This window comes from Entelurus aequoreus, linkage group LG07 (genome assembly GCF_033978785.1).
Source record: "Entelurus aequoreus isolate RoL-2023_Sb linkage group LG07, RoL_Eaeq_v1.1, whole genome shotgun sequence".
NCBI lineage: Eukaryota > Metazoa > Chordata > Actinopteri > Syngnathiformes > Syngnathidae > Entelurus > Entelurus aequoreus.
Genome location: NC_084737.1, coordinates 38862586 through 38876190, shown reverse-complemented (window position 1 = coordinate 38876190; position 13605 = coordinate 38862586). Strand labels below are relative to the sequence as shown.

General features: G+C 41.0%; 1 protein-coding gene across 2 annotated transcripts; it reads right to left on the bottom strand.

Moving 5' to 3' along the window:
* Positions 1–661: 661 nt before the first annotated feature.
* LOC133653827 (isocitrate dehydrogenase [NAD] subunit gamma, mitochondrial-like) lies at positions 662–7758 on the bottom strand. 2 transcript variants are annotated; one of them, XM_062053547.1, is made up of 12 exons: positions 7475–7758; positions 4313–4360; positions 4096–4110; positions 3917–4014; positions 3706–3821; positions 3566–3626; positions 2197–2329; positions 1993–2126; positions 1817–1919; positions 1605–1751; positions 977–1132; positions 662–909 (listed from the first exon to the last, which is right to left on the bottom strand). In XM_062053547.1, the coding sequence occupies exons 1-12, from the start codon at positions 7640–7642 to the stop codon at positions 808–810; spliced, it is 1281 nt and encodes a 426-aa protein (XP_061909531.1). In that variant the 5' UTR covers positions 7643–7758; the 3' UTR covers positions 662–807. The 2 variants fall into 2 exon arrangements, with proteins under 2 accessions (XP_061909531.1, XP_061909533.1); XM_062053549.1 differs by having other exon boundaries at positions 4320–4360.
* Positions 7759–13605: the final 5847 nt, after the last annotated feature.

Genomic DNA, 13605 nt, shown 5'->3' with positions numbered 1-13605 from the left:
ATCGAAAGCAGCAGAGGTGCTAACCACATATTGTGTGTATGTGCTCTCTGATCACTCATTGCAGCTACCAGTAAAGAACCACATCATCCAATCCAGCCTGTGTGTGGGTTCTTGGCGGGACGGGTACACAGCAGTTACATATATACATACATACTGTATATGTATATATATGTATACATTTTATATATATATATAATCGTTTTGAAATTAGAACAAATTGGAAGTCAACCAGCGCCACAGAATGTCCATTATCATTCCACTTAATATATAAATGTACAGTATACAAGCACAGGCTTCCAATATTTTGTTCTACATTGTTTTTGATAACTTTTGTGAATTTGAACAAGTGTTTTTAAATAACAATGAATTGCATGAATTTAAACCGGCAGTCTTGATCAATGTATACATTTTAGTCAGTAATGAATAAGGATCAAAACGTATGCTGTACGGTGTGCAATTACTTTTAAATCAATATATTAAACATGGGTTGCGAATAGATCATCTGAATTGCCATATAGCCAACTCAATTCAAGGTGCCCTCCTAGTGGTTCTCACACTGCAATGCATGTGTGTCTCATCGCATTATTTATCAACATGAAAAATAACAAATGTGCTGACACGCTCTTAGTGTATACAAAAAAGTACAATAATGTGAGTTGACTTTAAAATATTTATTTTCAACTGAAATTGTTTAACAGCATGTAAGTTACAGGTTGATGGAAATCTTGGCTAATTCACACAAAAACAGTGAGAAAGTTTACTTACTTACAGCATATTTTTTCACGTATCTAATCTTTTGGGTGTGTTTTATTTGCTCACTGTGAGCGGTCCATTGCTCTGAATGGTTTTCATGATGGACTGGACCACTTCAGAGGTGGAGCCTTGGCCCCCCAGGTCCTCTGTGTGCAGCTAGAGTAAAAAAAGATTAATGTGTATGGCATATTCTCTAATATTTGATATGCATGATGGACCATACCCGAGTCTCGGTCACGGTGGAGAGGATGGCTCTGCGGATCATGCTGGCGTACGCATGGAGCTTCAGGTGATCCAGCAGCAGGCAGGAGGCCAGCAGCATGGCGGTCGGATTTGCTGTGTTGCGGTTGGCAATGCTTTTCCCAGTGTTCCTGGTTCCCTGCAAATAGGACAGAGGTGGATTACTTAATAAATGTGATTGCACATGCTCCCTTTGCTTGCATGGGCGCTTTTGAGTTTTTTCTGACATATTTGGGGTTTAATGTTTTGTTTGGTTTTCCTGTTTCTCCTTTGTTTGTGCTCATTGAGATTTTATTACACATGGTCTTGTCTGCTCTGCTCCTCTCGTGTCAATTATTTCCTTTTATTCTGTTTTCCCCAGCTGCCCCTTGTCCGGTTCCTGTCTTGAGTGCATGTCTAGATCTCCCAGTTAGTGTGCCTTTTGTTAGCTTTCTTTCTTGGACCCACATGCCTCCTCATCTCCACAACAGTATACCTTGACAGCGAACAGGCTTCTCATTCTGTGATCGACAGGTGATCAGGCCAGACTGTAAACCACTTAAGTCAGCTGGGATAGACTTCCTCTTCACTGTGGCAAAACAGAATGAGTGGTAATGACTGTTAGAACTCACCATTTCAAACACAGCATAGTCCTCGCCGTAGTTGGCTCCAGGCACAAGACCTGGTCCACCAACCAGTCCGGCACAAACGTTGCTCACCACATTGCCATACAGGTTGGGCATGAGCATCACATCAAACTGCTGCGGCCTGGAAACAAGCTATCGCAAACACAAACGTGTGTTTTGGTTTTAAGGTTCTGGGTTTCCACACACCCCACGCTCACCTGCATGGTGGTGTTGTCAACAATCATGCTATCAAATGCTATTTCAGGGTATCTGCTGGCCACCTCCTGACAGCACTCTAAGAAGAGGCCATCCCCCAACTTCCTGCTCCAAACACAAACTGAGATGAAGTTCAAACGCATACAAAGATCTTAGAGGGGTGCACTCAAACACTGACATGATATTTGCTTTATGCACGGCTGTCACTTGTCCACGTCCTTTCTCACGAGCCATTTTGAAGGCGTAGTCAGCAATGCGTAAAGATTTGCTCCTTGTGATGATCTTCAGGCATTCTACCACTCCTGGGACATTCTGCATGATTGAGGACATACAAATTGTTGATAGGTGAAGGTTGGAGGAAAAACAACAAATAGGGCTGCACCTCGTGCTCCAGGCTGCTATACTCTCCTTCTGTGTTCTCCCTGATGATCAGGATGTCAATGTTGTGATGTCTTGTCGGCACACCCGGCAGAGACCGACAGTGCATCACGTTGCCGTATAGATCCAAAGTGGTTCTGCAACGCGAGGCACGTACTGAACAAAGCAGTGGGTAGACAGATGACACCATCATCTGACATCTAGCCAGTGGAGTGCCGTGTATTTCGGTGGGGACTTAACCGATTTAATTCACCTCTTAATACCACCATCGTCGCATTTATATTGTCGCCACCTGGCAAATATGTGTTTTGTTGGGGTTCTCTGGTTTCAGAATGTGGGTAGTAGTCTTGTGTGTGTGTGTGTGCATGCATGCATGCATGTGAGTGTGTGTGTGGCCGGAGAAGGATAATAACCAGTTTTGCTTCAATAAATAGATTGTTGATCGAGCACCTCCTGGTGATTCTTCCATTGTCCGATTAGACATTACAATACATACCATTGACAATATAAAACAATTTAATAACAAGGTGTGCATAACAGAGAAACATTTTGCATATTGTGGATGAATATCATTACTACTAAAGCAAGAAACATAGTTAACCCAATATCTTTCAGTTACGTGCACAGACAAACCCCAAATGGTGTTCATGCACCTGCCCTTTTGCCCTGTGTGAGAAAAATGCAATTTCAGCTGCATGGAGCCCAATTTTTTTTTGTATTAATTTAAGAATAAAAATGACTCTCTATCATCCATCACTCCTAAATAGGTTTTGATATCTGAAGGGGTATTCTGTATATTTGAGGTCTTGAGAGAATTCTTCCTGAAATTGCTATGCGTGCTAATAAGCCCCCTCTCCAATACCCCTCCTCACTCCTCTTAATTTAGCGCCAACACAAACGGTTGCAGACCGCAGTACGTCTCCTCTGACACGCACCATCAGACAGACAGTGAATAAAAATGTTTATGCAATCCCCTGTTAAGTGTTTGGTACAAAATTAACCACTACATGTGCTCTGTTAAAAAAAAAACATGATGTCACTACTTGTCCCCCATTTCTTAAACATGAGAGAAAAACAACTTTCCAGCAGGAGCTCTTTCCCCTCTGGCTCGAGCTTTTTTAATGTCCGAATAAGTACGTCAACCTCGCTGTGACGTCACAACGTAGTCAGACTGCAAACAGAGGCCTCCTAAACTGCGTGCAAGCTCATGTCAAAATGCATGAAGCTTATGATTTGACGTGTTGGCATTGTTTAACACGAGTATCCAACAACAACATTTATAAGTCAGAAAATACTAAATTCATCATAGGTCCCCTTTAAGATATGTCAAAAAAGTCAGTGCATTGTTTTGTCCTAAGGATGCGGAGACTCACCGCAGCAGGTTGTTTCTGGATATGTGGGAGGGTGGTAAGTTGTGGTTGGTCTCAAGATTACCTAGAACAATTCACATACTGTAGTTACACACCTGGACAGTCTAACAGTTGTTAAATATTACTCAAATATAATCATCGACCCTTAAGTGCCACTCCATTGCGCCTGATTGCCATTATGGCGTTATTGATGTCATCCTCCGAGGCCATAGACGAGTCCACATGGACGACTTCAAAGTCCACCGGAACACAACAGAAGCTGACAAAAATGAAGTGCAGATATGTAAATCAAAGACACCACAGTATTGATCCATCATCATATTTTTATCCACTCATTCCAGGTTGCAGTCTCACCGAAAAAGCTCTTGAACATGGGTAGCCAGCTCTGGTCCGATGCCATCTCCAGGAATCAGTGTCACCGTGTGCCTCCCTCCATATTGTGCAGGTGGAGGCTATAATACATACACACACTGACTCACAAAAACCCTAATACATGACTTGTACTGTACTACATAGCCATTATGCATACTCACAATCATCGGACGTGCCTAGATGAAGGAATGACAGATTTATGATGGAGGAGATAAAGCAAGTAAGTTAGTGAGAGATGGGAAAGAGAAGCCAATAGTGCAACTTTCAGTGAGACATATAACAAAAACGTCCTTCTTGCGCACATGCTCGCAGGAGCGATGTGTGTGCTTTACTGGAGTTTGTTATGCGATTAATCTGTCATCTGTGTGCATTTCTCACAGCGTACGTGGAGTTGTGCCTCCGATGACATGAAGCTGATCCACATGCCTGCAGACAGAGAAGGTCCTTATAGACAGAGTGGAATTACTGCACAAAGTTGTCATAATAACCTGAAAGTCTCACAATTGCTTTTTTTTTCTTAGTGTCTACAACATTAGGCACACTCAGTTGTAATAAAAAATATATATCTCCAAAGAGAAATGCTCTGATTAACACCATCAAAAAGTTATTCACTTGACCACAGTAATTCTCACATTTCCGCTACCATTTTTAGTGAAATATATATTCTCAATGGGCAGTAATACATATCAAACATATAAATATTTAGAGTACTCAGCATACAACTTATAGAGCAGTATAGATTTACTGTCCTCTGAAAATTAGTAGGGTTGACCCGATAAAACTTTTTTACTTCTGATATGATACCAATATTGGAGACTTGTGCAGGTGAAATTACTCAATGGTCAAACAATGGTAGGTATGAAAAACATTAACCTTATGACAGAGTTATGCTTTTGAATTGGAGTGTTAGTTCGTTTTTGGTGACACCTACTGTTCACAATATTTCATTAAATTAAGCTCATGAAGCAGTAAATTTAACAATGCGGACACTTTTGTTATTACATACTTTTTAATACGTTTCTGCCTTTCAAGCTTTGTATCTGCAAATGATAATGCAACTAAAAATATTTGATACTTCCTAATATTGACAAACGGCATGTTTAGACTGCAATATTTTTCAATTCAACACACCTAGATATGTCTAGATTATGTGCTATTGTGTGCGTCGCTGTTTTTTAGCTGCCAGCTCCTAGTAGCTTATAGCCTACATGTTCATTCAAAAGATTTAAAACCCACCTTTTGAAAATTGCATACTCACTGTAACTGTCTCTACACTGTCCTTCATTTATGTTTTGATTTTAGCCGTTGTTGTTGATCTGTATCTTGTAAATTACTTAGACAAACTTTATTGATCCACAAGGGAAATTATTCCAATGTTTTGATCTGTTATTGTTATGTGCCCTTGGATTTATTGAAAAGCGCTTATGAATTAAATGTATTATAATTTTGCGAGTTACAGTAGTATACCTAAATTTAGAAGCTTAATTGTTTCTGTGATAGACCTCTTCACTCAAAAAACATATATCTTAAATCAACTTCACCCATTGAAATTAATTGAAATACATTTTAATGGTGCCTTGCTTCAGAGTAACTTTATGGATTATTATATTACCACTTTTGAGTAGATTAATATTTGCCTGTGGATTACTTGATGAAGATGAGCGTACTGATGAAGAGCGTTAGCGGCGAACTTTAGTAAAGCGCTTTCACATAAAACTGACACTAACTCTTATCAGCAAGCGTGACTCTGAAGGACTTTTGAGGAGGAAATATTATTGGGTTAAAACTTTAGTGTAGTGATGCTTCCTTATTTGTTATTATTTCAAGCACTGTAACAGATTATACCCGTGTCTTTTTATGCATAGGAGCGGCACCAGAAGTGAATGTGACAGCGTGTCATATTTTAAAAATACCAATAGAGTATCATTTGTCCTGAATCTTAACGGTCCAATTAGGAACTCGTGCCAAAAATACCAGCACTCTGTATACACCCTTTATTATGTAACATGCCTTTTAAAAATAAATACAGACTTTTAGATAAAAAATATTATATAAAACAATACAATATAATGTACTACTATCAACTAGTTTTATGAAGTAATGTAACAATAATGTAGAGTGTTTACCTCGGAGAGTAGAATTCTATGGTATCTCTTTCGAGCTGCTTCTCCGTCAAACACACCATTAGCAGCTTTTCCCAATTTTCATGGATAAATGTATGCCGCTTGGATATTCTGTTGTGCCATTATTGGCTGACGCTAGATTCCTTCTGCTTCAGTATGGTGAAAACGTGCAGCGTGAAGTTAAGTTAATTTATTTCTATGTAGTGCTTTTTCTCTAGAGACTCAAAGCGCTTCACATTGTGAAACTCAACACCTACTTTTACCAGTGGGTGTGGCACTGAGAGCAAGATGGTTAAAGTGTCTTGCCCAAGGACACAACGACAGTGACCAGGATGGCGGAAACTGGAATCGAACCAGGAGCTCTCAAGTTTCTGGCCGTCTGCTCTTCTATCTGAGCCACGCCTCAACTTTGCCTAGTTGGCGACACGTTCCGTCATGTTTATGACTATTTATTTCTTAAATTCAATGAACACAATTCACTTCTTCCGAGCACTGTCCTTCACACTCACTTTTTTCCTTCCCATGTTTGAAAAAGTTATGTTCATCTTTAGCAATAAGCTAATGTATCTTATATGGTTCACTGCGATATTTGGTACGCCAACTAATGGTGGAGATGCTCATAACTCAAATGTTTGCTTGTAACTTAAAGCATAATTAGTCAAGACACAGCTTTTACCTCAAAACACTCTTAAGTTAAGATACCACTGTAGTAAATATATTTGTTAATAGTTTGCAGTACTGAAAAACTATTATAACAATTGTAAATACTAATTAGTATAACCAATTTGTTTATGTTTTCATGTAAGATTAAAAATGTATCTGATAAATGACACAACAATATCAAAAATAATATATATCAAATATATGAAATATCTCTACTAACAATAGTCATCTGAAAAATGTAATAATAATAACAACAAAAAATAGGAATGCTGACAAAAAGGAGCAGGAAGAAGCAAAAACTTAATGGGGTCCTTTTCGATTACTCAGATTACATATTTCCATTATTTTCATACATAATATTTATAATTAGCAACTAAATAAACAACATAACCATCAAACAGTTTAGATGTAGGATAATGGGTTTTCTTTTCTTAGTGGCTTTAAGGTGACGTCCATGCACCCACCGTGCTGCTACGTTGAATAATTTACAAGTTTGAGCAGGGTCGAGTACACATTTACAACCACATCTGTAAGACAACAGAAGTCTGTAATGATGCTAAACGTCGAATTTAACTTGATATTCAAAGAGAAGTGAGTTAAATTAAAGGGTGCTGAACCGACAGCGACACTACACCAGCTGGCGTCGTTAGCCTACGAACCGTTAATCCACTTAGCTACTCTCAAACACGACAAAGTATAACATTTACAGTTTGCTTCTCTAAATGTATATTTGTACATTTATTTCAACTCTTACCCTGGACAACAGGCTGCCGAACAGAGGCTTCAGCGCCGTGATCAGAGAGCTCACAGGCGGGACCGTCATGTTCTGTTCTCTCTCACCGCAGGTGGATTGATGGACGTGTGTTGGCGCGTGTGCGTGCGTAGCAACAACACGGGGACGTGCTGCGCGTTCACATTTCATCTCTCCAAATTCCAAAAGGATCCTACAGTAGAGCCCAGCCAATACAGTTGCGGTGGATTCACTCTCCACAGTCAGTTTAAAGAGACTTTTACTAGAAGTTTATCCTTCACGCTCCTTCCTTTGGCGCGTTGACTGCCCTGCTGTGACCACAGGGGGCGACAGACACACAAAGAGTTCAGGTGTTGTGCCAAAATTTAGTTTCCTGCCAAAAGTTGATTACCTTCGCGGGAGCGCGCACCGCTTGCTAAACCTGCATTATTTGGCTTCGTCTGTTCACAGCGGATTACTATGTGTAAAATGTATCTTCGTGTTTTTTTGTAACGCTATGTCCATCCATCCATCCATCCATTTTCTACCGCTTATTCCCTTCGGGGTAGCGGGGGGCGCTGGAGCCTATCTCAGCTACAATCGGGCGGAAGGCGGGGTACACCTTGGACAAGTCGCCACCTCATCACAGGGCCAACACAGATAGACAGACAACATTCACACTCACATTCCCACACTAGGGCCAATTTAGTGTTGCCAATCAACCTATCCCCAGGTGCATGTCTTTGGAGGTGGGAGGAAGCCGGAGTACCCGGAGGGAACCCACGCAGTTACGGAGAGAACATGCAAACTCCACACAGAAAGATCCCTAGGCCGGGATTGAACTCACTCAGGACCTTCGTATTGTGAGGCAGACGCACTAACCCCTCTGCCACTGTGCTGCTATGTGTTTAACATTATTGAAGCTGTCCAAAAAATTACAGTTTGCCTTTCTGTGGTATTAATGAGATTTAAAGGAGTGTTGTTAGTCCGATGACGAGGTGCTAAAACCTATTTTTGTTGTTTAGAAGCTACAACCAATTGTAACTGTTATTTCTTCGTGCACATAATACATATTTATAAAGTGTTTGGATGTATGCATTTGATTAAAATTTTCATTAAATGTAGCCCCGCTCTCTTGCCCCGCCGCCTTGTTGTTGTTGTTTTGGTGTGGCTGTGGTTAGCTGGGTCTCGTCGTAGCAGAAAGTTGAAGTCCGTCAGACTATAAGTGAGCTCATGGTGAGCTTTTCCGATGTCCAGAAGTGCATCTCTGTTATATCTCACTGTTGCGTGCAAAAACTTTGCATTTAGGATGCAAATTAGGACTATAACAAATAAAAAAAGTAGTTGTTGTCGGGAGGACGACGCAAAGACGTCAGCCACGGGGGGCGCCCTTTTGTAAGCCTATGGTCTATGGTCTATGGTTGTGTGTATGTGTATGTATATGTACAGTATATGTGTATATATGTGTGTGTGTGTGTGTGTGTGTGTGTATGAGTGTGCATGCATGTGTGTGTGCGTATATATATATATATATATATATATATATATATATATATATATATATATATATATATATATATATATATATATATATATATACATATATATATATATATATATATATATATATATATATATATATATATATATATACATATATACATATATATATATATATATATATATATATATATATATATATATACATATATATATATATATATATATATATATATACATATATATATATATATATATATATATATATATATATATATATATATATATATATATATATATATATATATATATATATATATATATATATATGCATGTATATACTGTATATGTATGTATATATACAGTATATGGATATTTAGGACCGGACCCAAACACCCAGCATCCAAGTGTTCTTTGCGCAAAGACATCTGCGCTGGGTGGGGCATGTAATCCGCATGCCCGCCCAGAGGCTCCCCCGACAGATCCTCTATGGCCAACTCCAGGAAGGCTGTAGGTCTCCTGGGGGTCAGCGGAAACGCTACAAGGACCACATAAAAACCCTCCTGAAGCGCTGTGCTATCCAGCCTTCCGCACTGGAAGTCTTGGCTGCTGATCGCCACACCTGGCGCAACTGCAGTCACGCCGGCATTGCTCATCTCCAGGAGCAGACCACTGAGAGGAGAAAAACAACAACGTTTACAGCGACATCAGCGCGCTGCAGGGGCCCCCCTCTCAAGCGTGGACTACATCTGCCCCACATGTGGCAAACCATGCGGGTCGCGCATTGGCCTGCACAGCCACATGCAGTGGCATATACGAAACCCCCCTCAATAACCCATTACTGGAGCAACGTCATCATCGTAATCGATGGACAGCCAAAGAGAAAGAGATATACAGTATACTGTTTATACTCTATATATATTTTGGGGCGTCGCTCCTGGGGCCTTCTGTCCCCGCTGGAGGCGGCGTATCGGGTTGCTTCAGCCGGGCTGCGTGTCTGGGGCCCCTGGATCCCACCGCCTGTCCCCTTCCGGATGCCCGTCTTGGTTGGGGTCTGCTGGGTCTAGTCCCCATGTCTATCGTGGCTTCTAGGTGCGTTGCATGGTATTCTGCGGTGTTGCATGGCGGCCAGCTGCTGGGGTTGTGACCTGTGATCTGGCGGGGCGGTCTTCCCATCTGGTTGCGGGGAGTCTCTGGGCCCCCCGGGACAGGGCGCCCCGTCTTTCTGCCCACGTAGGTTATGGTCTCTCGCTGGCTTGGGGGCTGGCTGTTTCCTGCTTCTCCCATGCCTTGTTCTTTGACAGGCGCGTCTTTCTACGGCCTACCATAGTGACAGGTGGCACGGTGGGCCCAGTTCTGGGAGTCCTGTCGCTGGCCTGCCTGCCTGTGGGGGGCCGGTGGTCCCTTGTTACCTGGGCAGCGCATCTGCTGTTTTGGGTGCCTGGGGCCATATTTTGGCTCCTGCGCATACTGGGATACAAATATATTGTACATACAAACACATGCGTTCGTTACATCTCGTCTCGATTACTGTAACGTTTTATTTTCGGGCCTCCCTATGTCTAGCATTAAAAGATTACAGATGGTACAAAATGCGGCTGCTAGACTTTTGACAAAAACAAGAAAGTTTGATCATATTACGCCTATACTGGCTCACTTGCACTGGCTTCCTGTGCACCTAAGATGCGACTTTAAGGTTTTACTACTTACGTATAATATACTACACGGTCAAGCTCCTGCCTATCTTGCCGATTGTATTGTACCATATGTCCCGGCAAGAAATCTGCGTTCAAAGAACTCCGGCTTATTAGTGATTCCCAGAGCCCAAAAAAAGTCTGCGGGCTATAGAGCGTTTTCTATTCGGGCTCCAATATTATGGAATGCCCTCCCGGTAAAAGTTATACTAGTATACTCTAGCCTTTAAATAGACTCCCTTTTTAGACCAGTTGATCTGCCGTTTCTTTTCTTTTCTTTTCTACTCTGCTCCGGGGTGGACCGCTAGCCTGTTCATCGGATGGGGACATCTCTACGCTGCTGACCCGTCTCCGCTCGGGATGGTTCCTGCTGGCCCCACCATGGACTGGACTTTCGCTGATGTGTTGGACTTTCACAATATTATGTCAGACCCACTCGACATCCATTGCTTTCGGTCTCCCCTAGAGGGGGGGGGTTACCCACATATGCGGTCCTCTCCAAGGTTTCTCATAGTCATTCACATTGACGTCCCACTGGGGTGAGTTTTCCTTGCCCGTATGTGGGCTCTGTACCGAGGATGTCGTTGTGGCTTGTACAGCCCTTTGAGACACTTGTGATTTAGGGCTATATAAATAAACATTGATTGATTGATTGACATACCGGTACATACGCACATTCACACAATTATTTATACATATATACATGCATATGTACATTAATTCATACATACATACATGCACACACAGGTGCATATGCTCGCACAGACATACACAAATACAGTACATACGTGCATCCACACAAATGGTAATCACATCCACATGCACATTCTCTGTACAAACATACTGTGCATACACACATTCTGTACATACTGTACACAAGCACAAACAACTTGCACTGAGCCTAGTCTATAAAATCCGCTACACCTCCCTGATACCGAAGTACATGTCAAACTACTTCCTTGACGTAAATGACCGCCATAACCACAACACCAGGGGATGCTCCACTAACCACGTTAAACCCAGATTCCGAACTAACAAAGGTCTTAACTCATTCTCTTTCTATGCCACATCAATGTGGAATGCGCTCCCAACAGGTATAAAAGAAAGGGCATCTCTATCCTCCTTCAAAACCGCAATAAAAGTTCACCTCCAGGCAGCTACAACCCTAAACTAACACCCTCCCCGGATTGCTAATAATCAAATGTAAACAATCAAATGCAGATACTTTTTCTTTTTCTTATGCCTTCTGATCTCTCTCTCTCTCTCTCTCTCTCTCTCTCTCTCTCTCTCTCTCTCTCTCTCTCTCTCTCTCTCTCTCTCTCTATGTCCACTACTTGATGTCCACACCCCCCACCCCCACCCCCACCCCCTCCCTCCACACCCCTGATTGTAAATAATGTAAATAATTCAATGTGATTATCTTGTGTGATGACTGTATTATGATGATAGTATATATGATAGTATATATCTGTATCATGAATCAACTTAAACAAGTTGAAAAACTTATTCGGGTGTTACCATTTAGTGGTCAATTGTACGGAATATGTACTTCACTGTGCAACCTACTAATAAAAGTCTCAATCAATCAATCAATCAAAAGCACACATACACTCATGCATATAATCACGTTCCATCAAACATACAGTATATTAACTATGTTCCCCGCAGGGGAAACTGGGTAAAACACGGCACACTGATAAAGCTTAACTTTTTTTTAATATAACAATCTACAAGGTTAATAGGGTTTGCTTCTCTTTCTTCGCCTCCATTTATCTGCTTTGTTTTGTAATTCAAGTTTTCATTACATATATATATATATATATGTATATATATATATATATATATATATATATATATATATATATATATATATATATATGTATTGTTGAATTCGAAACTATTGTATTGTTGATAATTGATGTAATTATTACTATTATTATTCATTATCAATAGTGCTATTTCAACTGGTGTTTTTATTGCTCCAGTTGTAGTGCAATAATGTCCATTGTCATGTCTGTGTTATTACTATGTACTTCACTAACTGGTGCTTCGCTATCAATTTTCGTATCATATTTGTACATATCGTATTTGCTGATGTTGTTCTGTTGTTATTGTTGTTTTTGTTGTTGTCTCTCTGTTTTATCCCCTTCTTGTCCTCACAATTTCCACCTCTGTCTCCTTTTTTCTTCTTCTTTCTATCTCCTCCTGCTGCGGTGTGGCTGCGCCAAACATTAAATAAATCAATTTTAAAAAGTCAAATACAAACAATTCAACAAGAGAAGTCTCCCACACTTTTCTTTTGTAAAGTAAATCTGTACAGCAGATATGGGCATCTACACCAACAATATGATTTGCCAGAGTGGCTGGACAGGACAAAAAATGTTTTAAAAAATTAAAAATTGTACAATAACTGATTAGGTCTTCTTGGTAATATCCCACAAATTGTGCGAGCCAGGCACGATCTGAAAATACCCTCTCTGCCGGGAAACAGTTCTTCAATTCTTCCCAATTTCCAAACTTGTCTTGGCAGAGTGTCCAGGTCTGATGAGCACAACTTCACCACCTTCAGGGGAGGGACTTGGAGTTTTCACAGTGATGTGCAGACCTCAACTCCAACATGTAGTCCTTCCGCCATGACTTACACAAGTCCATCTTCGTGTGATGTCTTCCCGGTTAGCAGTTAAATGGCATCGAATGACTTGGGTGGCAGAGACGTCAGGTGCCTTCCTACAAGGAAGTGAGCTGTAGTCATTGGCTGTAGCTCATCTACTTCATTGTATACAGAAGTCTTGAGTTCAGCGTAGCAACAACTTTGGTTAAGACAGTGCACATCTCTTCAAAGTTAAGTGAAGCTCTTCCAACGATTCTTTTCAGGCATGTTTTAACTGATCTAACGAGTCGCTCCCAGAATCTGCCCCACCACGCTGCTCACTCTGTGATGAACTTCCAGGTGATGCCTTC